Genomic DNA, 27,427 nt, shown 5'->3' on the forward strand with positions numbered 1-27,427 from the left:
AAACTACTTTAGTATATAGTACAATAAATACAGTACAATGCTGCACATACTATATGTACAGATCCTTCAAGTTTGTGTAGATGCAGTTCATCATTCTCACCCCCTGCGGAAGTCACTGTCCCTGAAAAGGGTGGTGCGTGATTTTCAGTAGTACTTTCTTACTAATTGCTCCCTTGTTATTGGCTTTTCATTCTCATCACATTGCATCTCCTTTTCTGTCTCTCCTCCCTCAGTTCCACGTTCTACCTTTTCCTTCTCTCGTTTTTCACACTGCTTCTCCTCCATTTGCTGCTGTGTGTCACATGGCAGCCAGCGTTCCCCGGGGTGTGTTCCAGTGGAATGCACTCCGAAGTGTGCAGGAGTGTGTGGAGACGAAGCTTAGCCTATTGGACACATTCACATGCTGTTAATAATCCTTTTCTCTCACTCTTTCTTTGGTTTCCCGTCGTGTCTCCCTCCACTGTACTATTTTCTGCTTATTGTGTTATACTTGTTCTATTGCGACAACATCGAAGTAACGGTCCCTCGTTTTTTTCACAAATATGCAAAACAAGCAATGTTTTGAATTTTATAGAGTCCCAACACGATCATAATGGGGAAGAAACTATTAAAATCCAATTCAGACTACTGGAGCATTATTTGTAGGAACATGCAGTTGTGCTCAAACCTTCATAATAGAATAGAAGCTTTCTCCAAATATGCTCCAGTTACTGCCCTCCTCTGCATAAGATATGTCTTTTTACAGAAATATAAATACAGCAAACCCCTAATGGGATTATGAAAATCACAGATGACATGATATATCACGTATTTCATCACCACCAAAACAAAAATGCAACATAATGCAACAAAATCAGATTATCAAAATTCACTTCATTTGCAATGTTGGTTGAAAAACCTTTGAACCCCAAGCAGTTTCTGCTTGTATTTTGTCCTGACGCAATTTTCACTCACTATGGGCTCATTTGTCACTGCAGTATAAAATCCTTCACCTGTGTGGAAACAGCACAGACATGGCTGGAAGTGGAGAGTACTCTAAATGTCTTCTATACATTATGGCAAAGCCATAATGCCAAATATCATTAGGACAAAGATTAAACTCAAGTTGAATTTCTTGAATTGTACAAAAAGTGAAAAAATTGGAATCAATGTGTCCAACATTGTGTTACCAACAAAAAAAAAACTTGTGACTCTTCTTGTTTCCACACTGGTTTCCTATCTGCTTTTTGAAAGCACACACTGCAGTTCAATCCAGTCCAGCCAAGAAATGTCTCAGAATTTTTCTCACAGTTGTACCGAATAGCGCCAGGTGTTTATATTATTATTCCGATTATTTTTTCTCCTTACAGAATCTTGTTGGACCAAGTAGTTTATATTTGGCTTTTTTTTTAAAAAATGTGTCATGTGCAATAAAGGGATTTTGATAACTGAAAATGTCAAGCTTAGATTTGGTTAATTTTCAAAACAACACGTAGTTCAACTGAGTGGGTTAAAGATCATCAGAAAGTGGAAAATCTTTTGGTTCTTTGTGTTTTTACAGCTTCTGGCTCTGATAAATGGGCTAATTTTGGCAGTTGTTTAAATGATAACTTGGCTTTCAAACCTGCTGATTGGTTTTAGGGTTCAGAGGGTTATTTCCACAGTTTGTCGAAAACTTGTTTCAAAGAACAAAGAAAAGCATTTTTAAAAATTGTCATGCAGTAATTGGACACACTGTCCAATATGGCATTGATTAGGATGATAACAGGCTTTTATTCATTGCAGTATTACGGGACATCAATAAAGAGGGAAAGAAAAAAAGATCTCGGTACCAAAAATGAAATATCAGATATTCTCTGAGTTTGATTTACACACTGAAGATGTAGTTCAGATAATACTCCTGCTGCTTGCTTTACAAGCATTAAAACTCTTTCTCTTTTTTCTCTGTCTCATTTCTTTTTCCAGATCAAGTCCACAAACATTTGCCAGTTGGAGAAACTAGTTTTGTTAAGGCTCCATGAGTAACTGTACGCACCGCTGCGATTAATCTTCCTTCAATCAAGCTCTTTGTGCCACACAATGGGAGAAGAGAAATGCTAAATCGCATTTGGGTTTAAGGGATAAATAAAGTGAAGTAGGAGATATATTTTCATGCATTTTCTTTGTAAAAACATTTGGATATTTTAGAAAAATACAGCTTTTCAGTCAACTTGTTTGCTGTCTCCATATACTTTATTCATTTATGCCATTTTAGGAGGTCTTAGCTTCTTAAGACAGTGAGGTCAAGTACTGCCATTGATACGAGCAGAAGAATGTACAGAATGTAGCCACACGGTCTTTATCGATATACACTACCAGTCAAAAATTTGGACACACCTTCTCATTCAATGCTTTTTATTTATTTCTATTATTTTGTGCATTGTAGGTTAATACTGAAGATTCACACTTTTTTGTTTACAATATAATTCCATATGTATTCTTTTATAGTTTTCATGTCTTCAGTCTTGATCTACAATGTACAAAATAATCAACTAAAAACCACTAAATGGGAAGCTGTATCCAAACTTTTGATTGGTAGTGTAATTACAAGGTAATTTAGCCTTATTTCATGTTGTGGCTAGCATTTAAAATATTCAGTTTCTGCAGCTGTACAAAACCTTTCAAGCTTTCCTACTGAACATTTCACGCTTTCATGAAATTATGCAGAACTGTGTTCTCAGTGTTGCTATATATTAAAATTCAGCTCAGTGCTGTGTAACTGTCAATGCAGCCTCCAACAGATATAGCGTATGTCAAAAATGTACCTCTTTGAAGAAGGTATTAAAATTAAACACACCCAGCGTTTTGAATGATAATGAAAAGTCTTTGAAATGCAAAGGGGAAAAAACTTTTTCAACTGATTTTTTGCAGTAAGCCCTTCCCTGGTTGTATATTTTTACATGGAATAAATGAAATTTCTCAAGTTATTTGTCTGCTCTAAATATGGACTCTCCTCATATCTATTACTTTTTGTTATAGCAGTGATGTTCATGCTTCTTTTCAGTGTGTGATCTAAAACCATGAACAAAAGCGAATATCATTTTCTGAGAATATTGTAACTTATTTGCTCAGTGTCAGGAGCTAAATTATGCTGCAGTAACAGAAACAGCTTAAACATTTGAGACCCTGTTATAACATCACCCTTAAATATTTGACAAACTCTCTTTTAAAATAGGAAGATGTTTTCATATTCCATAATGTTACTGAAGTAATTGTATACCAAAACATGTATTGATAGCTTGACAGAAATTTTAGCGTTGCAGTGTAATGTTTTGCACTTCTAAAATCAGTTACCTTGGTAGAAATTCTAAAAATTGCATTTATGCCTCCCTCCTCATTGCAAAATTTAGACTGTAATAACATGCCAATACTATTCATATCAGAAGTTTTCACTCAAAGTTTTATTGTCAGTGATTGTCTAATGCATACTTTGTATTCCGATGTGGTCCATGTGTGTTTTGAAGCTCAGGGCTCAGAGAAACTTTCTACTTTCATCACTCTAGTGGACATACATCATTCTGCTCAGTGAAGGTCAAAGAAATAGCACAGTTTTGAGAGAAAGTGCACAATAAAATCTTCTACGTCTACTGTTCGATGCGAGGTGACGTGAAAACTAGCACGGCACCGTACCCTTGGCCGTGTTTAGATGGTTCAGTAATTTATGCAAAATCCTTCTTGATGTGCGGTTCATTCCTCCATCTTCAGCGAGGAATCCATCCACTCCCATGCAGAGCTAAAGCGGGCTGTGGGAGAATGCTGATGGGGATCTGTGGCTTGTATCTGAGCCTTGATGTTGTGGCATGTGGCCACTGGCAACACAATTACATTCTCAGCTTTTGGCTGTGGAGCATGTCACTGTCACCCTGTCAAGCCTTATCTTGCGTCTCTCGCCGAGCGGATGGCTGAGGTCTTAGACTCTCTGAGTGGCATGGGAATGTCAGGGTCATAACATGTGACCTGTCATAGACACCTGTTAAAATAGTGAAATCCGCATTCCCCACCAGTCTTTAGTAGACAAAAACAAGACTGGAGCCGTTTGGTGTCCACATATGCAGATTTTATTTGATTTTATTAATTGGTTGGTCAATCTACCAATTAACAAAAATATTTTGTGATTTGTAATTTTGTCTGAACAAATAATCCAGCAGTGGCATTACATTCATAACAGTGATGTATTATCAGCACCAGCTCTATTTGATGTCTTAGGTAAAGAATAACAGTTGGACACATTTTCAGATTACAGAAGCACACGGGCGGTTATAGAGCCCAAAGTCTGTAATGCTTTCAGCTCAAGCGGATGAGCTTATGAGATTTTCAGCACCCACTCCACAACTGGCATCAACGAAAGCATTGAAAATAGTTTTTTTTTTTCTGTTATTATGGTTACTTTTTTAACCAGAGAAATACTCAGTAATAATAGCAGTTCAATCTCGTGCCATCGTTCCTGATGATTTAAAAAAAAAAAAAAAAGTGCAGGAAAGTCTCACAGACACTCGGGAGGATGGCAGCTGTCTGCATGGAATCCAGATAAAAATAGCTTTAGTCCAAACCAAACCCTCCCCCAAACCCACCCTCATTCCCTGTTTTCTCCTGGCCCCACCCCCACTGACGGATGATTAGCAGCTCCTCAGCACATCCTGCATCACATTGCTGACATATTCATCATCTCTACATGTACCGCCGCTCTCTCCAGCGAGTGCATCCTTTGGCATTTCTATGAGCAGAGTGCTACTTCTGTGGCGAATGCTCCTGATTCTGGTCACTTAAGTGTCTCCCACACTGTACATATTGTACCAGCTCAGCTGTTCAGGTCACAATGTTGTATGAGGTGAGCGTTATTAAGAGTGTTTGTGAGCACAGGCCCCCCAGAAGGAGAGTGCGCTATTTGCTCTAATGGGTAATATTGTCTGCACAGATAATCCAAATCCAATAATCCACTAACAGACAGGAGAGGCCTCGCTTCCTATTTGTTGTTTTCCTGCAAGCTGTGCTGACTTGTGGTGCACTGTGAATCATGTTTTTTTTTTCCATGGCCTCCCTTTATTTGACACCTAATGACACCTATGGGTGGCCACTGACCACAATTATGCTGAAAGATTTAACAGCATTTCTATACATTTTTACAGTGGAGAAAAAAATTAGGAAGACTAATAACAAAATAACAAAGAATCAGTGGTTAGCAATGCCAGTTTTTGTAATGCTGAGATGACAGAAAAAAAATGACAGACTATTCAATTCAAATTGGGGAAATTTTCTTCATATGCATTCGTTTCCATTAACTTTTTGAAATGCTGTGCCTCAAAAAGTGCTTGAAAACACATCATGGAATGATGGCGAAAGCTTAATCGAACCATCTAGTAGCTGGTTCCCTCCAATGTTTCCCTCAGGATAGCTGGCAATCAGTCTCGCAGTTTTATCTGGTAAAGTGAATGATTAGAAGTCTTGGGACCGAAACGATCTCAACCTATTCTCAAACTTTAAATGGCTTGCTGGCTTGGAGCCGGACGTGGAATGCCTAGCGGGCCACTCATCAGGCTCATCAGTCCCTAACTGCTAATATTACTATAAAGAAACTAACAAAACTACTTCAATTTAACCAAATGAAGATTCCCTTTAAAGTGAGGATTTTGAATACTTGAGGATAAAGTTAGTGGAGATAATAGAAGATGAAAACACCTTTTTGAATAGCTTCTGATGGAACAAACATTTAACTCATATGACCAGTCAAGTGTTTTTGCTTCTTTCGTTGTCTTCACTGCTGGACATCATGAAACATGGCCGATAACAACTCACTTGAAGGCTAATCTCGACTGTTCTCTGAAAGGTGTCCAAAGTTTTGTTGGTTTCTTCTGGGATATTTTTGTGTTTTGGGTAAACAACTGGTGTTGTTTCCAATTTATTACAGGCGTAGCCTAATTTGCTTAATTATATGGAAATACAGCTACATTTGCTTGTAAGTTGATCTGTCACTTTGTTCATCGCAGCTACTTGACATCCATGATGTTGAAAAGATTAATTCCAATGAATTCCCTCTTGTCGTGTGAAATACACCAATCAGTCACAACACTAAAACCACTGACAGGTGAAGTGAATATAATTGATCATCCCATAGCTTTACAATGCTCTGCTGGGGAACCTCTGAGCCAGACTTTCCTGTGGATGTCAGTTTGATGTGGTGTTGAACTGGCCTCAAGACTCCCCAGGTCTCAATCGGATCAATCTTTTATGAGATGTGCCAGAACACGCCAAATCCACAGAGGCCCCACCATGCAACCATGCAGGAAACAAAGGATCCATTTCCAGCGTGTCGGTGCCGGACACCACAGGACGCTCCAAGAGGTCCCACGTCCATGCAGTGATGGGTGAGATCTGTTTTGTTTTTAGTCAAGTGGTTTTAATCTTGTAGCTGATCAGTGCTTCTCATCATCGACTTTGTCAATTGGCACCAAAGTAAACTTGGTTTGTGTCAAAATTTGTGCAAAATTAATCCAACTAATTCAGCAGCAGGATGTTTTGGGGGTTTTTTTACTGGTATTTGTCAAATTTCAGCATGCTAACCCTCCAAACTAAGATGCTGAGCATAGTAAACATTAAAAATGCCTAGCATCACCATATTAGCATTTGGTCCAAGGCCGTACAGGTCCTATGGTGTGATGATTTAGGTCACACAACCATTGTGCCTGCAAGGTTAGCCTCATCACCAGCATGTCTAGGAAGACTGATGGTCTTGGTTAGCATCTTTTTCCATGGACAGTCATGCAATTCTATCAATCTGTGTAAGTCAGACTCCTAAATAGCCAGTAAATGTGGCTTTTTGCTTCATACACTGCTGTATTCTTGCAGTGTCAGGTAGAAGATAAGTATTTCCTGAGCTAGGTTTCAGCTATGAGCACTGACTCTTTATTTTGTCCCACACATCACCTTCAGCTATGTGTTTGTCTCTTCTTTACCTGCTGTCACACAGTCCTGTGGGGGCTGCTAATATTAAGCTGCAGAATGTAAGGACAAGCTCATATTCATGCTTAAAAGCTAAGAACAGCTTTGAGCATTTCAGCAGCGGAGGCACAAACAGAACGAATGACAACATCCGAGCCTCTATCCTCAACCCACAACTTTTAATTACCTGCTTGTCTCAGCTCCTCCTCCTCTGTCTCCGTCTTTAACTCGCTCAGAGGAATTATGCAGCTCAGTATCATTACTTCTCTTGATACTTAGAGGGAGATTTATAGAGAGTTTTTCATTTCAATCTGCATTTCCATCCAAAAAGATCCCCGCCTCCGCAGACGACGTTGTTTACACAAAGCACAGAAAAAACAGGTGCATGCAGCAGCAATTTCAACACCTACTTTGTGTATGAACGGATTACGGTGAATGGATTTAAAGTCTTATCTAACGGACGTGATCGTGGATGTCAGACATTACCACAGATGTCAGGGGGGAAGGATTTGAGTATCACTGGAAGTGTGAGTTGCTTGGGTTTTTGGAGAAAGGCCAAAAGGCTCGTAATGAAGACGCCTGCGGTGGCAATGTCTTCTCTTTCTGTTGTCCCCATAGAAAGTATGTGATGCTGTTACTCCCAGGTCCTTCTACTCCATTCTAATTATGCAAACGTAATTTGATTGCAGTTAAAATCTGTTTTGCAGCAGAGGACTTGGTTAGCTCATTATTTCATCAACGTCCCTTTGAGAGTGTTTCGGTTTGAGCTCTTGAGTCTCAGTCAACACTTTCTGTAGTTGATTCCCTTATTTGCTGAATGTGGGACTTTCTCCTTTTCACTAAGCAAGGATCTTGTATTTAAAATGCATAACAAACACTGCTGGTGTCGGCAAATGTGCTGTAGTTCCCAAATTTTGGGTACATAAATCCATGTCAGCCTGTAATATATTTTTTAATCATAACTAAAATCCTAAGGTCTTTTGATTAGCTGATAAGGCACAAAAGCTTTTATCTTCTTATACAGTGCACAGTTTGTCTTACAGCCACCTCAAGTGTCTGTAACTTGTGTTGTCTTTGTGTGTTTAATGTGCATGAAATTTAATGTCACAGCGAGTGTAGCACACACAGGTTTAATTCAATTCAATTTTATTTATATAGCGCCAATTACAGTCAAATTGTCTCGAGACGCTTTACAGAACCCATATGCCTGACCCCCAGAGCAAGCCAAAAGGCGACAGTGGCAAGGAAAACACCCTTTTAACAGGGAAAAAAACCTCGAGCAGAACCCGGCTCTAATGTGGGGAGACCCATCTGCCTGCTGGCCGGGCGGGTTGAGAGGGACAGAAGAAGTAGAGAGGTAGAGATAGAGGGGTAGAGGTAGAGATAGAGGGATACAGATAGAGGGGTAGAGATAGAGAGGTGGGGGGGTGGGACACAAGGACCATAAAACACAGCCACACATCTGATTTAGTGGCTGACATCTGCGTGCTCTTATTCCAAGGTGTTTTCAGTGCGTTTTTGGTGCCAAATTTAATGAAACATGTAAAGAACTGGAGGATGTCCAAAGAATCACTTAATAATAATAATAATAATAATAAAAATTGCAGGATAGGGCATCTGCCTTGAATGAAGATGAGCTCTCTGGGTGCCCTTCTAGCATTGATATAAATATATACTTTTAAGTGAAGGTACATGGACTTCAAAATGACAGATTTTTTAATATGGCCCCCAGTATGAAGATAATAGATCATAATCTGACTGAAGGATGTAATGTAAAACAATATAAAGGCCAGGGATGTCCGATATTGGCTTTTTTACCAATTATAACTGATATGCCGATACTGTCCAACTCTCAATTTCCGATTCCGATATCAAGCAATACCAATACCAATATATGTGGACTATTTAGCTAATTTGAGGTAACATCGCATATCTCCTGTCATGGAATTAACACACTGATGCCCCATTGGATGCATTCTCAAATGCAACGAGGCTTTCCAAGGCTTTTCTATGCAAAATAAGAAAACTACTTCAACTTAAGTTATGGAAAAAATGACATGTATATATATGTGTGTTTTTTAATTGTCTCAAACAACAGTTCACACTCTCCCTCCCTCCCTCTGTGAGCTGGTAAATACCGGCAAAATCCAGGCATTATTTTATCAGTTTTCATGATAAGCAAAAAAAAAACTATAACGATATTGACCAATATTTCGTTTTTATGCCAGTATCGGGCCGATAATATTGGTGGGCCGATATCGGACGTCCCTAATAAAGACTAATAATCTTACATTATTTGTTGTTAATTGTGAAGAAAAGAATGCATTAAAGCAATAGTACACTAGTAACAGCATCTTTTGGGTTGCCAGTTTGAAATATATTGCTTTGAATGGGGACATCATTTGTCCACTTGCCTTGTGGAGCAAAATCCATCTTTGAAGAACTTATTGGTGCTTACACCTGCAAATTGAATTGTTTTTTATATATTGTTTATTAATTGATTAATCATTTACAGCATTTTAAAAACGGAAGATATAAACAATAGGTATAACTTGAATCAAACTGGCAACCCACAATGTGTTTATGGCTCCAAACCGATTAAGAAAACATTACTAAAGGTTTTCTTAAACATTAATATTTAGCTACCACTTGTAAGCTCTTCTGCTAGTGTTACTAAAAACTGTTTTATTGTGGAGGTTGACTGGTTGAAATTCACTGCATTTCGTTAGAGGTTACGGAAGTGCTACACATTGCACAGCAGTGGAATGACACGACATTCATCATCGCCTCACACCGGCTGGCCTTAGTTAAATAAGTCTGCATTGGGGTTACTTGAAATTATGCAAAAAAGACAAGAAAAAACTTTCAGACGTGCCCTCATCCCACTGGATTTCCCAACCTTTTGTAAGCTCCTTTAAGTTATACAAGCGTGGAGGGAGGAATTAAGGTTACTATGAAATGAAAGAGGACTCAGCCTTATGTTTTATTAATGCGCCTGAAGGTATTAATATTCATAGAAGTTAATTATGGACAATGCAGGCAACTTGTCAGTTGAGGTGTTCAGTTTAACATCGCACAAAGTAGTTGAGCTTCTAATTGCATAAAGGATCTGGATGCTTTCCCTCCAGAGCTGCTTGTGATGTCTGAGTTTATTATAAAAACCTTGGCAGAGTGTGGGAGGTGTGGCATCCGACTGCATCACATGCTGTAATTACACTGATGGCAGTTAAAGGTTGCCTATAAGTACCCCAGCCCCAGCTAGTGGGATGTTCACTGCTTAATGACTATCATTAATTTAAGTGGAAAATTGCATTATTCTGTATGCAAAGCAGTTACTGTCCTTACTCCAGGCTTAGCCCGACAGCCCAGATGTACAGGTCGTTTAAACATCCGTCTCTTACATAACTGTAGGAGTTGCAATGTGAGGGCCGAGCTTAAGCGTAACAGTGATTTATCTGCTTTGTCGCAGCGTATTATTTAAATAGAACTTATGTAATGTTTTGCAAATGATACCTGCAGGTGCTGAAAAGTCTTGAATATTTTCTCAAAAAGTGCCTCAGAAGATTTTAAGAAGTTTAACATTAGATTTACAAAAGTCTGCCATGTAGACTTTAATAATAGTTCTAAAATGTTCAGTTGCAGGCTGACTGAAGATGGAAAAATAGCAGAATTGTTGTTGCTCTTTCAGTCAGAATCATTTTGTCTGTGCTGTCACTACTGCCGACTATAGACAGGTCCAGGTTTTATTATTTTAACTAGAAACAATTAGGAATTATTCTTAAACACTGTTGGGGGCACCAAAACTATGTGATGTAACAATAGATTACTTAAATTCTACATAGAATTAAACAAATTGACATCTAACTTGCTGAACCCCATCAGAAATTCTGTATCTGACCCTGTCAAAAAGAATCTTGAATCATGGTACTGAAGAGAAATCTTTCAAATGTCCTTCCTCACCTAATTTGTCCTGTTTGTAATGACTGAAAATCCAACTGGCTCAAATTGATATTATAAGTTTAAAAGCACACAGAGATTCAAACATAGACATAGTCTTTGTACGCCTCAGGGCTACATCTTTGTTGAGGTTGGGAGTCCGAGTTGATTAACTGCTGATTTACAGAATATCTATAAATTTGAACCCCTATGTGAAGTTGAAAATTAGTGGAATCGGTGTTTACAAACCCCACTGTATGTATGTGTTGAACAACAGGTTGTTTAACTCTCCCTTTATCCAGAAAAAATGCTGAGGACAAAACCTTAGGGTCCTGAATGGTGGCTCTACAGACATGATGATGCTATACTCCAGTCCTGAGCAGGGATAAACCTTTATTGAATCTATAATTGTAAATATTAGTTTCAGAGTTTAACTTTAGCCCTGCTCCAAACCAAGTTAACTTAAAGATCTGTCCTGGTTAACAAGTCCTATCGAGCTAAAATAGCCAAACTGGCAGGTTTCAGTGGATCAGTGGCTAATAATCCCCAGTATTGTCCCAGAGATCTCAAAGACGGACAGAGAGTGAATCTGAACATTAGCCCTGTGGCAGTATTAATAGTAACATCTGCTTCCAAAGATACAGTGCTGCAGTGATTATTCGGTATTACACATAGAGACAGGTGGATGTATGCAGGGAGACACTCGCAGGCTCTGAGCCATGTAAATATAGCCGTGAATGTGCGACTCGGGAATGCGACCAGGATAGCAGAGACAGTGGAGGCTGGAACTGACTCAAGCAAACCATCACACAGAGGCTGCTGGACGAAGCTTTTTTATACGAATGGCTTTGCACACATGAATGCAGCATTTATATAATCACACACGTAGCATTTTGTTTGGTATGAGGATATGTTCTGTTGTTGTAGAGTATAATAGTCTTCTTTATTTGCAGTGATTATCTGAGCCTGCTGAAAGGGAAAGTATCAACTCCCAGCTTGTACTGTAGACTACAGATTCATTTTCATCCCTTTCCAGCTTAATGAGGTAACACCGTATACCGAGTGATGAACAGAAAATTAAAGAACCCAAAAGAGTTCTTTGCAATACTCTGAGAACTCCTCGGAGATTTGTAATGGAGGTGCAGTGCAGATGGGGTGGTAAAAACATCCTTCTGCTACCAATGCTGTTTTGTATACCTGTGTGCCCTTTTGCATTTCAATTACTTGATTGAGATTCGTACATTTTGGTTCATTTTAACCAAATGACCATGTGTTGGTGAGCTACAAAGAATTTCCAAATCCACTGAGAGTTTTTGAATCTCAGATGTCAGATATCCTTTTTTTGCTCCCCTGCATATAAATATAACAGAATCAGTTTCAAAGATAGAACACATGCAGGAATAAGGTTGGGAATGTGTCGTCAAAACCAACAATCTAGGGCTTGTGCAGCTGTGCTCCTCTACGTCTTAAACTTGAACCGTTGTCCCAGCAGGAATCCATCAGTGAGTCACATCATTGCACCGTGTAATATGCACCTTCATTATGATGACCTTGGCCGCTGTACTTTATTCTAAGTCAGTCTCCCCCCTGCTGTAAATCCTCGCTTAAACACCAAAGGTATATTAATCTCCAACCTAAAATAGTTGCCAACAAATGCACCACTTTCTCCCGTTAGAGTAGCCTTTCAAAAGAATTTACAGCGTCCATCTGTCCTCGGAAATCACTGAGCACTTTTATGAATGAAACTAAATCGTAGTGACCCATTTTTTAAAGATTTATATGCTACAGACGGGGACAGGAAATCAAAAAAGGATTAAGAGATGGGATTTATCGACAAAAAGAAACATTTATAATTTTGTCAGCCTTATCTTTTCAATGGAAATTTGACTGAAAGTTTTGAAAACATGAAGGACGAAATATGTATGGATAGAATTTGCATCTCAGATCAATTCTGAAATAACGACAATAATAATAACTGGGTCAATATATAATTGCAGGACTTTTTGTAACATAGTTGACAGATATCATAGTTGACATTTTTGCTGTTTTCAGGCCTAAAATCAACATGATCACCTATAATCAAACACCACATGGCATTTTTAGAGAAAGATTCCTCTAAATATTATATATTCAGTTGAGTTGATCTGAAATTGAAGTCTTTCCAGTCTTTTCTCCAGGAGGAAATGACATCATGTGGAGCAGGTCATGTGATTTGGAATTAACACAATTCCTTGAGAGGTGTTTTTGTAATGGGTAACTTAGTTGATTTCTTGGACACAGATACAATTTATTTTCCATATAAAATTTGATATATTGCCAAAAAACAAATATCTGTCATGATTATCTCAACTTAATAAAAAGAACACAATCAAATTTTTTTTTGAATAAGCTCATTTTATTGTTCTTTAGCTAATTAGAAAGCGATTGTTGATAAATTCTGACAGTTATTTAGTTGGCATTTTAGTGATATCCAGTCATTTTTTATTAATAAATGATTGTTTCCATAATAAATAATTTTGGAATTTGTAAAGACATGATCATAATGAACATAAAACCATTAGTTGTTTTTTACTTTTAATAAAAATGTATGCAAGATAGAGCCCATGGACTTCAAATGTCCCTCAATTATATATTGACCCACCTTCAGCTATATAGCACCTTTTAAAAACAGAGTTTACAAAGTGCTTTACAGACAGGGCAAAAAAGAAAATCTCAGGAATCTCAGGAAGACCTTTGAAAAACAGAAGACTGGTTAGTCCAAACAGAAGGAGAAAGATCAGGGAGAAATGTAGAAGTAGAGTTAAACATGGCAGGAGATTTTCAAAATAAATCCAACACCAGATGAAATAATAAAATGCCACATCTAAGTAAGGGGGAAGAACAAGTGGAAAAAATAGAGTTTAAAGCCATATACACAAAGTTAAAAAATAATAATATTAGTAGTAATAGTAAATAATAAAATAAATAAGGATAAAAGAATAAAATGAGCAACAAAATACATAAAGTTAAACAAAAACATTTACACGATGAAAATGGAAGAAAAAAGTTACAAGGTAAAAATGGTCAACATCACATAAAAGCAACTTAACGGTTTAGGGGTTTATATGTAGAATTTGGAGTTTAGTAGAAAACTGGGTAAAGGCCAGTTCATGGTTTCTGCCTACAAGTCTGACAAAAGCTGTGGGCTCAAAACAGCAGCTCTTCCACATAAACTTCAATGAAAAGACACATCACGGTGAAGATTTGGCTCCTACAAGCCTCCAGAACAGCTTCGGTGTGAGACCGTTCTTCCAAAAGATATTCCTCTGTTTGCTGTTTTGATCATGGTGCTAGAGGGGGGCTGTCTAGTTGGTCCAAAACCCAGCCAGTAATGAAAGATCTACTGACCACCACTGGCAACATCTGCATTCGTTAAAATTCTTCAGCCGTTTATTCGGGGTGAATCAACGTTCTGCCTGGACAGGGGAGTCTGCAGCATCTGTGTCTACTGTATTCTCTTTAGCTTTTTTCTTTCTCAATCCTCTCCCTCTTGATTTCTTTACTGTTTGCTGCCTGCCGTCAACAAAAGGCGACATACATAGAGCAGCTACATCCCTGACGGTGTAATAGAAATCTTTTCACTGACCGAGGCGTACGGTGCATCACGGGCTCGGCTGTGTAACCTCGGGGATTCGTGCGTGTGCATGCAGGCTTTCATGGTTTTTCAATTCAGCACTTAAGACTGCATGTCTTTGTCCTGGTTCAGAGGTTATTTGGTCCTTTTGATTTGTGCAGATTGAAAGAACACAGAGCCCAAGAAGACCTCCCTGAAATGGCACATGAATGGAGGAAACTAGTAACTACATGCATGCAGTGTAATTAGATATTAGAGAAGGAAATACAAAAGTAAGCAAATTATAAAACATTACATTTATATATGGAAATATTTCACCTGCTAAATATAATTACATAATCAAAAATAGTAAACAAAATATGTGACTACCATTTGATAAAGACTCTATGAACTATTTCCCAAAAATGGGTCCCATTTTATTTTGAAAGACATAACAAGGCACCTCACTGAATTTGAAAATATAGTTTAAAATTTGCATATTTTGGATTATCACTGTAGCGATGAAGTTAAAAAAAGAAAATCAAAGACAACATTTAGTATTTGACCATTTTATTTATTCATGAAAAAGACCTTTTATATATATTTTTTCAGGGGTCGTTTCCCCCCAGTGTTGTGCATTTTCACAGTTTTACATATTTGCCAGAACTGACCCATTTTCAAGTATTGGTGTAAAAGTCAAAGCTGAACAAAAGAACACATTCGGCTTGAACTGTTTCAGTGCTGTATTTCCAGGAAAACAAACCAAACAAAATGAGGAACACACTTAGTCTCTTGTTATCTTATGTGCTACATTTGGGGTTATTAATAAAACGATGAAGAGATTTTGTGACATACAGAGAAGAGCATGATGACAACTTATGGAACAAACAACTATAGATTTTAACGGGATACAACCAAAAGTAAAAGCCGGGAAATGAAGGCAGGGGCTCCTGAGCATGGTTTGGGAAAAAAAGGAGGGGATGACGATTAACAACTATATATATATATATATATATATATATATATATATATATATATATATATATATATATATATATATATATATATATATATATATATATAAAGATGTGAAGCAGAAGTAGTAGCAGCCCTCAGAAAAACTGTAAAGGTGTGGGTTTAGGAGAGGAGGCTTCCATTCCCTTGGCACAGCCCTACGAGCATGGTGATATTGTTGCAAATATGCTTTTAATTGAAAATAACTGAAAACAGGCCTGTTATTAAGTGCCATGAGGTTTTTGAGTTCACAAGTCTGTAGCAGTGCATAGTTTTGGCTTTGTCCAATTTTGGCACTTTTTGCCATTACATATACAGCAAAAAATAAATAAAACTTTGTTTTTCTGTGGCTCAGTTAAGGAAGCACATGAAGTTTTTCTGTGGTGGGAACATGAAATATACGTCATTATCATATACACTGAATGAGACACACACAGAGAGAACAATTAGTACCCTCCAAAATAACACAAAAAGCTGCTGACAGTTGACAGGCACCCGCTCAGTGACCTCAATACTTCCATTTCTTGTGTTCTCTTTTGTAATATCCAGTGTTTAACCCTCTTAATGAAGGCCCAGATTCACCAAAATGTTGGTATAATCCAAAAATTGTGGTGCTGATCTTCCTTTTTTGAGGCTGCCTTGCGAATATCTCATTTTACATATTCCGGTTTCTGCCAACACAAGCGATACATGTTGCCTATGACTCTCTGTTTATGAGCAAACAGGTGTGTTTGTACATATGGCTTTGCAGCATGTGCTTGTGTTCAGACGGTCCACGTGCGGCACTGATAAATGAGTTCACACTGCCAATGTGACACTGCTGTGACGATCAGATACCACGCCAGGCCCGCTCCTTTCCCCTCAGGGCGTCTCTGTGTGTTTGTGGAGGCCGAGCTCAGTCCCTGTTTTATGACAAGGACACAACCTTCCCCGCGCTGAATGTGTGTTTTGTGCGAGCGAGACCGAGTGAAAGAGTCATGACTCAACAACAGCAGAAGCACGACCAGTGAAACTCCTCATCCTGTCTAAATCCCCTCAGCGGGATTTAAAACGCACATCGTTGGCCACGCTTTGCGTCAAGGTTTAATTACATTACGTGTAGTCCGGCTTGAGTACGATCTACGGTGTCCAAGACATTACAAGCGGCCCAAAGTGGATCCATACTACGCTGGGTTAAAGGTCACTGAGTTCGTAACAGCTTTTCTCTGCCGCCTTCAACACAAAACCGCAAATTGAAAATAACTCATGGCTGACGTCCAAGTTGTTCTTGGAAATGTCAGAGTTATTTTAAGCCGGCATTAATGTCTGAATGGATTCAATTTGTTGTCGCCCTCATATTGCTGTTGTGTATTTTAGGACTGCAGACAGACACTTTTGCCCGTGACCTTTGCTATTTTGACCTCAACCACGATTCTGGCTTAGCCTCTCGCCTTGCGTAGCGCGACTCGGCACAGCTCAGCCCATCTAGGGCATCGAAGTGTGTCACTGCAGATCTAATTATGACAGCAGTCCCCTAGTAGCCTCTTACTTCTCTTCTCCTTCACCCTTCACCACGCTGCCCTGTGACTCAGCCCGGAGCAGAGGCTATCTCGGTTAAACATGACCTGAGCCAAGCATGAGCTTCCAATGCAATAGTAATTTACCTCGTGGCATGAATGGATTTGATCTTTGAACTCTGGTTCAGCTGGATATTATGCGACTTTTAATTGCAGAGCCTTCAGCCAACAGATTCTCCACAGACTGCAGAGCATAACGTTACAATTCTACTGCGCTAGTGTACGTTTGAATTTATTCTAGAAACCATTTCAGCCTTGCACAAAGAAACGTTTCACCATTTCAGAAAACAGTCTTGTTCGCATTCTCATCATGAGTTAGACGAGAAGATTGTCATTATTCTCACTGCTGAGTGCTAAATATAAAGATACAGTCATTTTCATACTTCTGTTTTTGTACAGAGCAAACCAATGAGGAAAGTTAGCGAGACTCAGAGGCGCTGGTAGGTGAGTTTGTCACTTTTTCCTCTTGTTCCAGTCTCAGTTGTAAGCTCAACAACTTGCTGACTGCAGTTTCACATTTAGCAAACAGATATGCAAGAGCCATTCTTCTCAGCAAGAGAGCAAATGAAGATGTTTTCCACAATGCTGAACTATTCCTTTAAGTTTCAGGTAAAAATGTTTGTCATATTAACAGCGTTATAAGAAATTATTTCTGAAAATCCCCCCCAAAAAAACTGGTCTGATAGCTGCTTTCTGAAGATGTTTGTACACTGTAACAGTAGCAGACTACTGAGCTTTGTAAAATACATGAGCAGATCAGACTTGCTTGCACATAGTTTCTTTGGTTGGAGCCGAACACCCATTGACACAAAGACTGGGCACAATGAACCTGTAAGATGTTTCATCTGAGAGTAAAAAAACTGTGTACAGAACTCTTATTTTCAATAAGGAAGTGAAAGACTGATGCCTCCTTCCTTCTCCTTTTTAAAGGTGTTTGCTGCTGACGCCCTTCTCTAAGATTTACAGTTACAGGGCGTCACTTCATTGAATGTCGATATCAGCCGCTGTTTGTTTACGTGTACGTGTGTGTGTGTGTGTGTGTGTGTGTGTGTGTATTACAGTCGCTGGCGGTGAAATAAAGGGAGACAAGCCCCACATTTCTGCAGCGAGAGCTACAACTGGCAAGGCAGAGAAGTGGGTCATCTATATGCCAACCGAGCAGTCGGCATCAAACTCGCATGCCTCCTGCTTTGCTTTTCAGCCTCGACAGCAGATAAAAAGTGAGCGAAAGAGAAGGAGGGGGAGAGGAAGTGAGGAGTGGGAGGAGAAATACTGGTGTAGATGAAGATTAGAGGTGATTGAGGAGGAGGGACAGAAAACAGAGAAATCTGCTAACATGAGAGACAGATGTTTGGATTTAATTAGCTGGAAAGTGGATAGTTTAAGAGGGATAAAAAGTACAATATGCATGAGATTGTCTTACAGAAAAGAGGGTTGCTGTTTTTGTCCTCCAGTTATTAAAAGTTATTTCCTCTGTCCGTGACTGCTTGTTAATGCAGGTATTGATTGTTCAACGTGAGCAACGCTTATTCACTCGGACAGGATGGTTGAAAAAAGAGAAGGGAAGGAAGTGAAAAGGGCCCTGAGATGGAGTGATATAGGGAAAGGAAAACTAGTTTTGTGCTGTTGGATTCTACAACAGGCTATAAACAGAATAAAGTGACTGACATGAGGTCGACTGTGGAGTGCTTTTGAGTAGATTTTTGTAGAACTTGTTCTTGCATGTTAATATTATTGCGCTGAGTGCTACTGACGAGTGTTGGCTTTACTTCTCTGCACGTCCCATAATGCACTTGAAACTCAGCTGGTTAGCTTGGTTTTGTAACACACTGTTACACTTGTTAGACAACAGATTTGAGTCTGGATTTGAGACCTGGCTCTTCTTCTTTTGCGTTTCCTGTCCTAAACCCACACATGCCAGCACCAACAGTCTGGAAGAAACGGGACAAATGATCAAATACTGCATTGCACTTCGTTTAAGGCTAAAAAGTTTGCAGTGGAAAGCAATGTAAACTTAAGGCAGCATGGATTGAATGTCTTGCATGTTTCTTTTTTTAAAAAAGTACTAAAATTTACTATGTCACCCAATGCGGTTTGTCATGTAAATGACACAACAACATCAAAACACAATTAAATGCACTCTCTTCCAGCCCATAAATAAAAACACAACTGGTATTCATACACAAAGTTTGTGCATATCAATGCATGTAGCATGTGCGCAGACATGGTCATGTAAATATTTAAATCCACCCACACGTGGCTCAAACAGCAAAAATGTAAAAATAAAAATCCCAAAACACTCTGTTTTTCATTTTTGCAATTTAGCACAGTGAGATCCGACCCAGTCTGAAGGTAGAAATGGTTGCAGTTTGTTCACTCCAGTTTTAAAAGTATGTTCAAGCCCCCACCTCAGAGCGACAGCTGGTCTTTTTCTCAGCGCTGGTTTCATTTGCCTGTTTTCTTCTCAGTCTTTTTTAAAGCATGAGAGAAGAATAGAGAGGCAAGAAAGGGTGTAAATAAATATCAAAGAAAGGTTAAAGCAGTGACAGCTGGTGAAGAGCAGGAGTAAAAGAAAGAAGGGATGATACTGTTAAGGTATCCAAGGCCAGTCTGGTCAGTGAAACAGGTCAGTATTTGGGTGGGATGACCACCACGGGGTCACCGTTCTTTGGCCGCCACATCAGCACCTGGGCGTCATTGGCGTTGGGCTTGACCATGGCATTAGAGGGGATGGGCTCGTTCTTGCCCAGGATCTGGGGCTGTTCCTGGGCCACGGGCTCGTTCAGAACGGCCCGGTGGCCCAGAGGCCTCTCTGGGTCCACTTGGATGCGAAGGCGCATCCTCCAGCGGATTGTCTGCAGGACGAGAGTCTCTGAGGTGGCCTGATTGATGGCCACCAGCCAGGTCGTAAAGCTCTGGTCGCGGTGGATGCTGCTAAGCTGAGGCACGTTGCTGTCGCTGACCGGCACTCCCCAGGTCACACTGGGGTAGAAATTGTCATTCATGCTAACAGTGAATTTGCTGTCCTTCTTGGTGGGGCCTACAACAGTGCAGGTCTCTGTGGTGTTGCCGTACCAGGGGTAGTTGACACCGTCGGAGTCGCTGATGGCTGGGATTTTGCCGTCACGCAGGTCGGGGAGCTCCCAACTTGACCTGGAAGTAGAAAGAGTCATAGATGAGGATTTACACAGAAGCCTTGCTGACAAAGATACCAGGTTTTGTCTGAACTACCTCCTCCTGAGGTTAACTGACTTTATTTTAAACTGGTATTCACCTTGAAGGTTTAGCTCAAGCACAATAAAGTAAAGCAAAAAGTTTCTCTTGTTATATATTTTCTGTACAAGACAGAGAGAATTTGCTTCTCGATAGTGTGACGAGTCTCCACTTTGATGTCACCGTGTACCTAACACCACGGGACAGAAGGAACAAACCGACCCAGAGCCTCACAGCTGGAAGTTTCCCGCAAGTTTCATCCTACTGAGATAAAGTACAATACAAAGATAAAATATTTTTGACACACACCGCAGGCGACACTGAGCAGCTTTAGTGACCTGCTACCTCTGCTCTGTCCACCTATCGATTTTCTGGCCGCAGCGGGAAAAAGATTACCTTTCATTCGCTGAAACCGTGGATCAGCAGAACAGAGGAGATAACAGTGTGATCGCCAGCCACATGACTTTAGTGCCTTCTTGGCCTGGCCTCACATTGTGATTTATGAATTCTCCCAGGGGGTGAGATTAGCATGTCAGGCATGATAATAGCAAGCCCTTGTCTGTGCATGTGTGTGCGTGGATGCAGACTTTTGCATGTATGTGCACTCGTCTCGTCTACCCTCTGAGGAACTTCGATCATGACTGGGTGAAGCATTGCAGAAATAAGGCTCACTTCCTGTTTGCGTCTCCGCTGACTGCTTCGTCACAGTCAAATGGTCTGAAAGAGGTGGTGTGAGTGTTTCTGACAGAACCGCAGGCCTGCTAAAAATGATTTGCTCGCTTCTCTTCAAAAAAATCTAAATAAAAAAAGCAACCATCTGTCTTCCAATGTGACTCCTGAGCGTGTCGGTTTTGATAAATGTCTGCTGCATTTCTGTGCAAGATTCTGGAGGAGCTCAGTTGATTTGAGAAGATAAATAGATTTTGATAAAGTGACATTTGATTTAAAAAAAAAAAAAAATACATCTTCATAGTGAGTCAGCTGGAATATTGGCACACCACAGTCTGCAGGTATATGAAAAAGTAGCTGGCAAGCAAGCTAAAAAGTCCACTAAAAGTTGTCATAACATACAAAAACAGCAAGTAGTTCATTGAAAGTAATACTTTGTATTCGATAATGGGGAAATAGCCCAATACAAAATACCATCCATGATGTGAGGTGTTGAAGAGACGGGACTTCAGTTCATCTGACAGCGCTAAAAAACAAAACAAAACAAAAAACTGGCAACTGCGGCTGTGGTGCATGGTTGCAATTTCCTGTTACCTATGACTTTAAATCTTTATCGGCCCTGTGTGCAACACATTAAAACCAAAAGCGCTCCACTAAAGGTTTGTCTGCATAAACGCCATCTTAAGCCTTAACAAAAAACACAATTCTTTAATGTAATATGCAACGCGGTGCCTAATAAAAGCACTGGTCTCAGCAGAGATTTGCAATTAGCTTCATGGAGAAATTGTGCGTCCACTAAAAAAAAAAAAAAAAAAAAAGTCTCAATTGATCAACAGCAGCGTGGCAATGTCTTACTTCCTGTTCCATGTTCATTTGCATGGGAAAGTCTGTCACTGAGACATGTGAGATACTTTCTTTCACAGATGGTGAAGATTGTATCAACATTTTAGGCACAGAAGTAAAGAAACAGGGTGCCAGTGCAATCAATTAATCAATTACAGCGTGGTTAGGCCTCACCACCTGTGAGTGTGTGATTCTGTGTGGGCATACTATCCTAACAAGACGACACTCTGGAAAAAAACAGTAATATTCCAGCAGCTGGAGTGCCAAATAATGGAAAATAACCATCTCCTAAAAATGCAGTAATTTCCTTGATTAAAGTGCAATTTTTAGCTTTAATCAGGTGTATTATTTTTGGCTTTTACACTGAAAATACTTATAATATTTACCTATTTATCTACCTCATTATATAGGCTGTATAAATCGTTATACATAGTGATCAAAGCTGTATTTAGACAGATAACTGACATTTTAGTTGGGAAAACATTGGTCATTACAAAGGATATCAAACAATTACAAATGTATGTGAAATTACAGAACCAGTACTTATTTTTCTGTTAATTATTACTAGTAGTATCTAATTTTAGAAATATATTTACGGTATTAAAATCTATTATTATAGTATTAATTAAATATTTTGTTGATAATTTGATCTGTTAACTATAAAGCATATATTTGTAAAATCACAATAAAATATGAAATGTATTTCAACAGCATTTTTATGTCAAATAATTTAAATTTTCTTTCCAAAACAAAGAGCATTTTATGGTTATTCTACATTCGACATAAAGTCTGCCTAATTTTGTAATTTTATTGATACATAGAGGAAAATATCTGTAAAACAGAAAGCAAAAATTCTGCAAAATCACTCAATTTTTTACAGTGTACCAAACCTATTTTGCGTGCGGCATTAACATTCATGACTCATGTTTAATTTTTAAGAAACATTACAGCCAGATTTTTTCTTCAGAAATACAGTTCTTCCTATTTTTTAGTTTGACTTCTGCTCACATGTATTCAGACCTGCTTCTGAACACACACACCAACTGTCCAACACCCCAGTTAGAGCCCAGGGCTGCCAATGGGAGGAGACGTGATGAATGTGTACAGAATCCTGGGCACATCATCCAAAGCCAACAGAGAAATCTTCCACATTACCATCCTCAGCTGCTCTGTCCAATTACAGCGCACCGAAGCTGCATTACCATCAAAGAAGCTACTTAGTATGAGCGTCTCAGCGGTGAGAGCGGAGTCGTCTCTTGCATCCTAAGAGTGGCTTCAAAAAATGTACATGAAGAATTGGTGGCCTTGATATTTTCTTCAGGTTCTGTCCTTGCTCAAAATAAATATTTAATGGCTTTAATATTGGAATATGATAATATATGAAGTAGATATTGACTGCAGGAGCTACTGGGGTTTGCATTTGTAAACAGTGCTGCAAAGGTGGGTGGGTGCATTCCAATGGGCCTATATGCAGTACACGGCTATATATATAATCCATATCTGTTACATTCATGTTGGTCAGTTCAGGCATGTCATGGCTGCTCATGATTTATTTGTGTTTATTGTATGCAGTTAACATTTCCAGTAGTGCTTTGGAATTCAAGTGCTTTTCAGTACATTATCTTTTGAAGAAATTATAGGAAAAAAACAGCAAAAGTTAATGAAAAAAGGCTAAATTTAGATCATGTTGACAGTTTGCGTGGGTGTGTGCGGGTTTCTTAGGCAAGTAGAGTTTAAAAAAGTTCCATTTCATGGAAGATCCTGATGGGATTGAGCTTTAGAGAGTAATTGTGGATTCTCTGTCTTCCATACAGGGGTGGGGGAGTCGGGGAGGGGACTGAGTCTCTAATCTTAGCCGTGCAGCGCTCAGACATCCTCTGTTGCAGCGTCCACTGATAAAGCATATTCCGGATCAGCTTGCGGTTCCCCACTATAAGATGAACAGAACTTGTCTCACGCCGAGGAGACTTAAAAAAAGGACAGAGAATTGGGAGACCCATAACAGTCACTCAATGTCCCAAGCATATTTTAAAGCTGAATGTTTGTTTTTTTGACCAACCACTGGTGCAAAATAACTATTGACAAGTGGAGGGATGTGAAAGGTCAGAGCAATTATTTTCCATCACAATGTTCTGCTGTCATATCTGTCAGGTTCTGATGCGCTTTGTAGCCTGCAGGCATTCAGCCAGCAGCCCCCGCACTGCAGACAGCTGATTGAATATTAAAGTGCACTAATAGTCAAATTCATTTATTTCACTTTACTATGTTACTTATCTTCTTGAAAACACGAGTTAATGTGTAATATTTTTTGACTGAATGGTACAGACTGTTGCTGTTGCTCAGCTATGCCCACCAGATGCAACCGTAGACAAGTTTCACTACCTTGGAATATTTCCTCAGTGTTTTTGGAATTATTGGTAATCCGAAAACAGGAACCGTGAGACACAAGTCAACCCATGAAATTACACTGAAATTGAGGTTCTCTTTGGGTAAATAGCACTGACTAAGTGCCTAATGTACTTGACATTGGTTTCACTTCCTGATGTTCAAACTGGTTCAACTTTTGATTGAAAAAAACTAACATCAGGATATGTTTGTGGTAGGATCTGTTGGTGTAAAATTTACCAACTTGAATTCTCCATATTTTGGATAAAGACACTTCAAAAAGTGTCTTGAGTGAGTTCATGTTTTAATCAGTGTTGGATGGTATAAGCAAAATAAAGGTGAAATTTGTAACTAATACATTAATTGTCAACTATTTTGGTACCCGATTATTCAATTTAAGTATTTTTTTTCCCAAAAAAAGTTAGGTACTCACATGATTATTTTCTGGTTTCTTTCCTCCTCTACGACAGTAAAATGAATATCTTTGGGTAGTGGACAAAACAAGACATTTGAGGATGCCACGCTGGGCTTTGGGAAACACTGATTGACACTAAATTTTCTGACATTTATAGACCAAACAACTAATCAGTTATCATAAAAAATAATAAATGAACAGCCAATGGAAATAATTGCTAGTTGTAGCCCAAATTCCAAAATAAAACATGACTAGATGTCAACTACAACTCAATCAGAAACGATGTTGCTTAATCGGTTAACCACTGCTGTCATCTTTAAAGAAAAACAATGGAAAAAATACTTAACACTCTTAGATTCAGGTTTCACAAATGACAAGATCTGACACGTCTCTTTGTCATAAAATGAGAAATGAAATCCTGTGAATGTGGAACTTAAGGTCAGAGAAGAGGCCAAAGATGTCAACTTGAAGTGTTTTTTGACACATTTCTACATTTCATAGATTAAACTATGGATTTAGTTTTCTAATATTAGGGAATATTAGTCAATCCAGGAAGAAGAGGGAAACATTTTCTTCCTTCTCTTTGAATTAATAAGTCCAATATAACAAAGTAAATGCAGAAAACCCTGAATAGATGCTTAGTTTTTGTAAAACACGATTACAGTTGGTAATAAAATACATTTTAAACAGAAAGTAACTGAGCCAACCTTGGCTTAAATAATAAATGGTCTGAGCTGTGGCAGAAGTGTCAGTTGCAGCAAACAAAGCTAACAGAGTTCAGAGGGCTTTATTCATCAGCTGTGAGGCTTAATACTCCAAATATAGAATATTAAAATGTTCTATCTGATTTTGAGCCTCACCCAACACATCCTCATCACCTAAACATGGCCAAGCAGCAAGTAAAGAAAGAAAGAAGCTCATGGTACTCACATCCCTTTGTCCCCATACGTATTGAAGAACTCCATGTGATTACACGCCTGAATCCAGCCGATGGTCCACGTCTCTTTAGCGGCTACTGGCGGCACCAGGACTCGGGCATTGGCTCGGAAATGCGGCGTGCGGTAGCGCAGGACCACGCTGGAAGCCTCGTCGATGCTGGTGGGGTTGGAGTCGATGGAAGTGTTCAGCTCCAGGACGATGATACTGTCTCGGAAACTCTTGGGCTTACACCTGATACTCTGGATGCAGCCCATTGCATTAAATAGCAACACAATCCACAACAACGTCCAGAGTTCTGGGGGAGAAGAAAGACGCATGGAAACAGCAAGAGAATATCACCACAGATGGATCCACATCATGTTCCCCTCACCCCGAAAATAAGCAGAAGAGCGATTTTTATATACAGCAGAATGTCTCGTTTACTACAAAAAACAAAAAGCCATGCATCTTTGCTCCAAAACTAATTTTAAAAAATGAAGAAAACGAGGCCTAGATCATCTTCATATCTGCAGGACGCATGCTTTCCGGTGCGTAAAAGCAACTTCACCAAAGCCAGCTCAGGTGCCCGAACTTGACTTATCCGTGCAATGATGCTTTCATGCTGCCAAATGACAAGTCACTGCTTCTAAAATGTGCTTTTTCACACACAAACATAAAAAAGACAGAACAGATTGTGCCTTTTGGCCACATGCATCCATTTGGAAGTGTGCGCATGGAGAGGTTCAGCTAAATAATTCACAAAAAACTACTAATGTTACATGTTGGCGTCAGATTCTCTTTTTATGTAATTCTTTATGTCATCAAAATCTAATCCCTGGGCGAGGATCATAATGACAAATGTTGTGGATGCGGACAGCGGCAGCTAAGGTGACGCTGTCAGTCTGTGGAGCTGCGTAAATGTCCGCTTAATCCGCAAAAAAAAGGGAAAAAAGTGTATTTCAGCGATTTGACAGCGTCATACTGGACGCTTTTATAGCCTACATTTACGGATTAAAGGTTCGTGCAGCAATTAGCTAACATGGATTGTGGTCTATTTATAGGCGACAAAATCAAAACAACATGCAAAAAAAAGCAAGTCTACCTAGAAAACAATTTCACTGGGGAGCGTCTCCGGGTAGAAATTCAGCATAAAACGGCGGCTCGCACAGTTCTCCGGTCACAGAGGTAATTCCGTTAGTTCCCTCACACCCGGTCCCGTTATTTCTCTCCCCCTTCCTCCTCCTCTTCTTCCTCTTCTCGTAGCTGCAAATTACTTCACCGTCCCGATCACAGAGGTAGCATTTCCACCGGCGATCACATCGAGTCGAGTTTGAGCACATCCAGAGGACACCGCCGGGTCAACTTTTGCGCCCATTTCACCGGATCCATTCTCAAAAATGAGCAAAAAAAATTTCAAAAATTTAAATAAATGAAAAATAAAAAGATAGAATGCCGCCGAGGGGAGAAATGCCAGCTGTCACATAGTTCGACCGAGTCCACAGTTTGCGGTCCTGTCTGAGGCTGGATGCAGTTCAGCCTAAATTCCTGCACAAGCTGTCATTTCTCCGAGCTCGTCCCATCGCAGCCGCGGCAGGTTCACCCCGCTACGTATCGGTTTATTGGAGCTGCCTGGGAAGCAGCTTTATAACGATCTGCGTGACGACACTTCCGCCCCCCAGCGGCGAGCACGCTGGGAGATGTAGGCATAAGGGTTTTCTGTTGTGAACGGTCACTTTCTAGTAATTTTGAGAGCATAATTAGAATACAGACTACACTGTAAAAAATATAAATCTACAAAAAAATAACTGTAAAAATATGACAGCAATAGCAGTGCTAGAAAAAAGTTATACTTCAAAATATCTGGAAAATTATGACATTTGTCGCAGATTTAAATACAGTCAACAGTGTGATTTTATGGTCAAACGTAAAAGA

At 39.4% G+C, this 27,427-nt stretch overlaps 2 protein-coding genes across 3 annotated transcripts in view; one reads left to right on the forward strand and one right to left on the reverse strand.

Annotated features, from left to right (window-relative positions):
• The window catches only part of nup214 (nucleoporin 214), a 35,503-nt gene extending 32,558 nt beyond the window's left edge, over positions 1-2,945 (forward strand). The window contains exon 36 of the mRNA XM_023283773.3: positions 1,945-2,945. Within this exon, the coding sequence (XP_023139541.2) occupies positions 1,945-1,981 (37 nt within the window). The 3' untranslated portion in view covers positions 1,982-2,945. The remainder of the gene's footprint in view (positions 1-1,944) is intronic.
• A 14,230-nt stretch (positions 2,946-17,175) lies between these two features.
• fam78ab (family with sequence similarity 78 member Ab) lies at positions 17,176-27,119 on the reverse strand. 2 transcript variants are annotated; one of them, XM_023283778.3, is made up of 3 exons: positions 26,598-27,119; positions 25,508-25,811; positions 17,176-20,205 (listed from the first exon to the last, which is right to left on the reverse strand). In XM_023283778.3, exons 2-3 carry the CDS (start codon positions 25,768-25,770, stop codon positions 19,680-19,682), a joined length of 789 nt encoding a protein of 262 aa, XP_023139546.2. In that variant the 5' UTR covers positions 25,771-25,811; positions 26,598-27,119; the 3' UTR covers positions 17,176-19,679. The 2 variants fall into 2 exon arrangements, with proteins under 2 accessions (XP_023139546.2, XP_023139545.2); XM_023283777.3 differs by having other exon boundaries at positions 25,508-27,119.
• Between the last annotated feature and the right edge of the window lie 308 nt (positions 27,120-27,427).

This window comes from Amphiprion ocellaris, chromosome 17 (assembly GCF_022539595.1).
Source record: "Amphiprion ocellaris isolate individual 3 ecotype Okinawa chromosome 17, ASM2253959v1, whole genome shotgun sequence".
Classification (NCBI taxonomy): Eukaryota; Metazoa; Chordata; class Actinopteri; family Pomacentridae; genus Amphiprion; species Amphiprion ocellaris.

Bases quoted from the DNA above. Each gene is read 5' to 3' on its own strand.
- fam78ab (XM_023283777.3), bottom strand. From the start codon at position 25,833: ATGCGTCTTTCTTCTCCCCCAGAACTCTGGACGTTGTTGTGGATTGTG. The intron at 20,206-25,507 runs GTGAGTACCATG...TTCTACTTCCAG, and splicing joins ACGTATGGGGACAAAGGGAT to GTCAAGTTGGGAGCTCCCCG.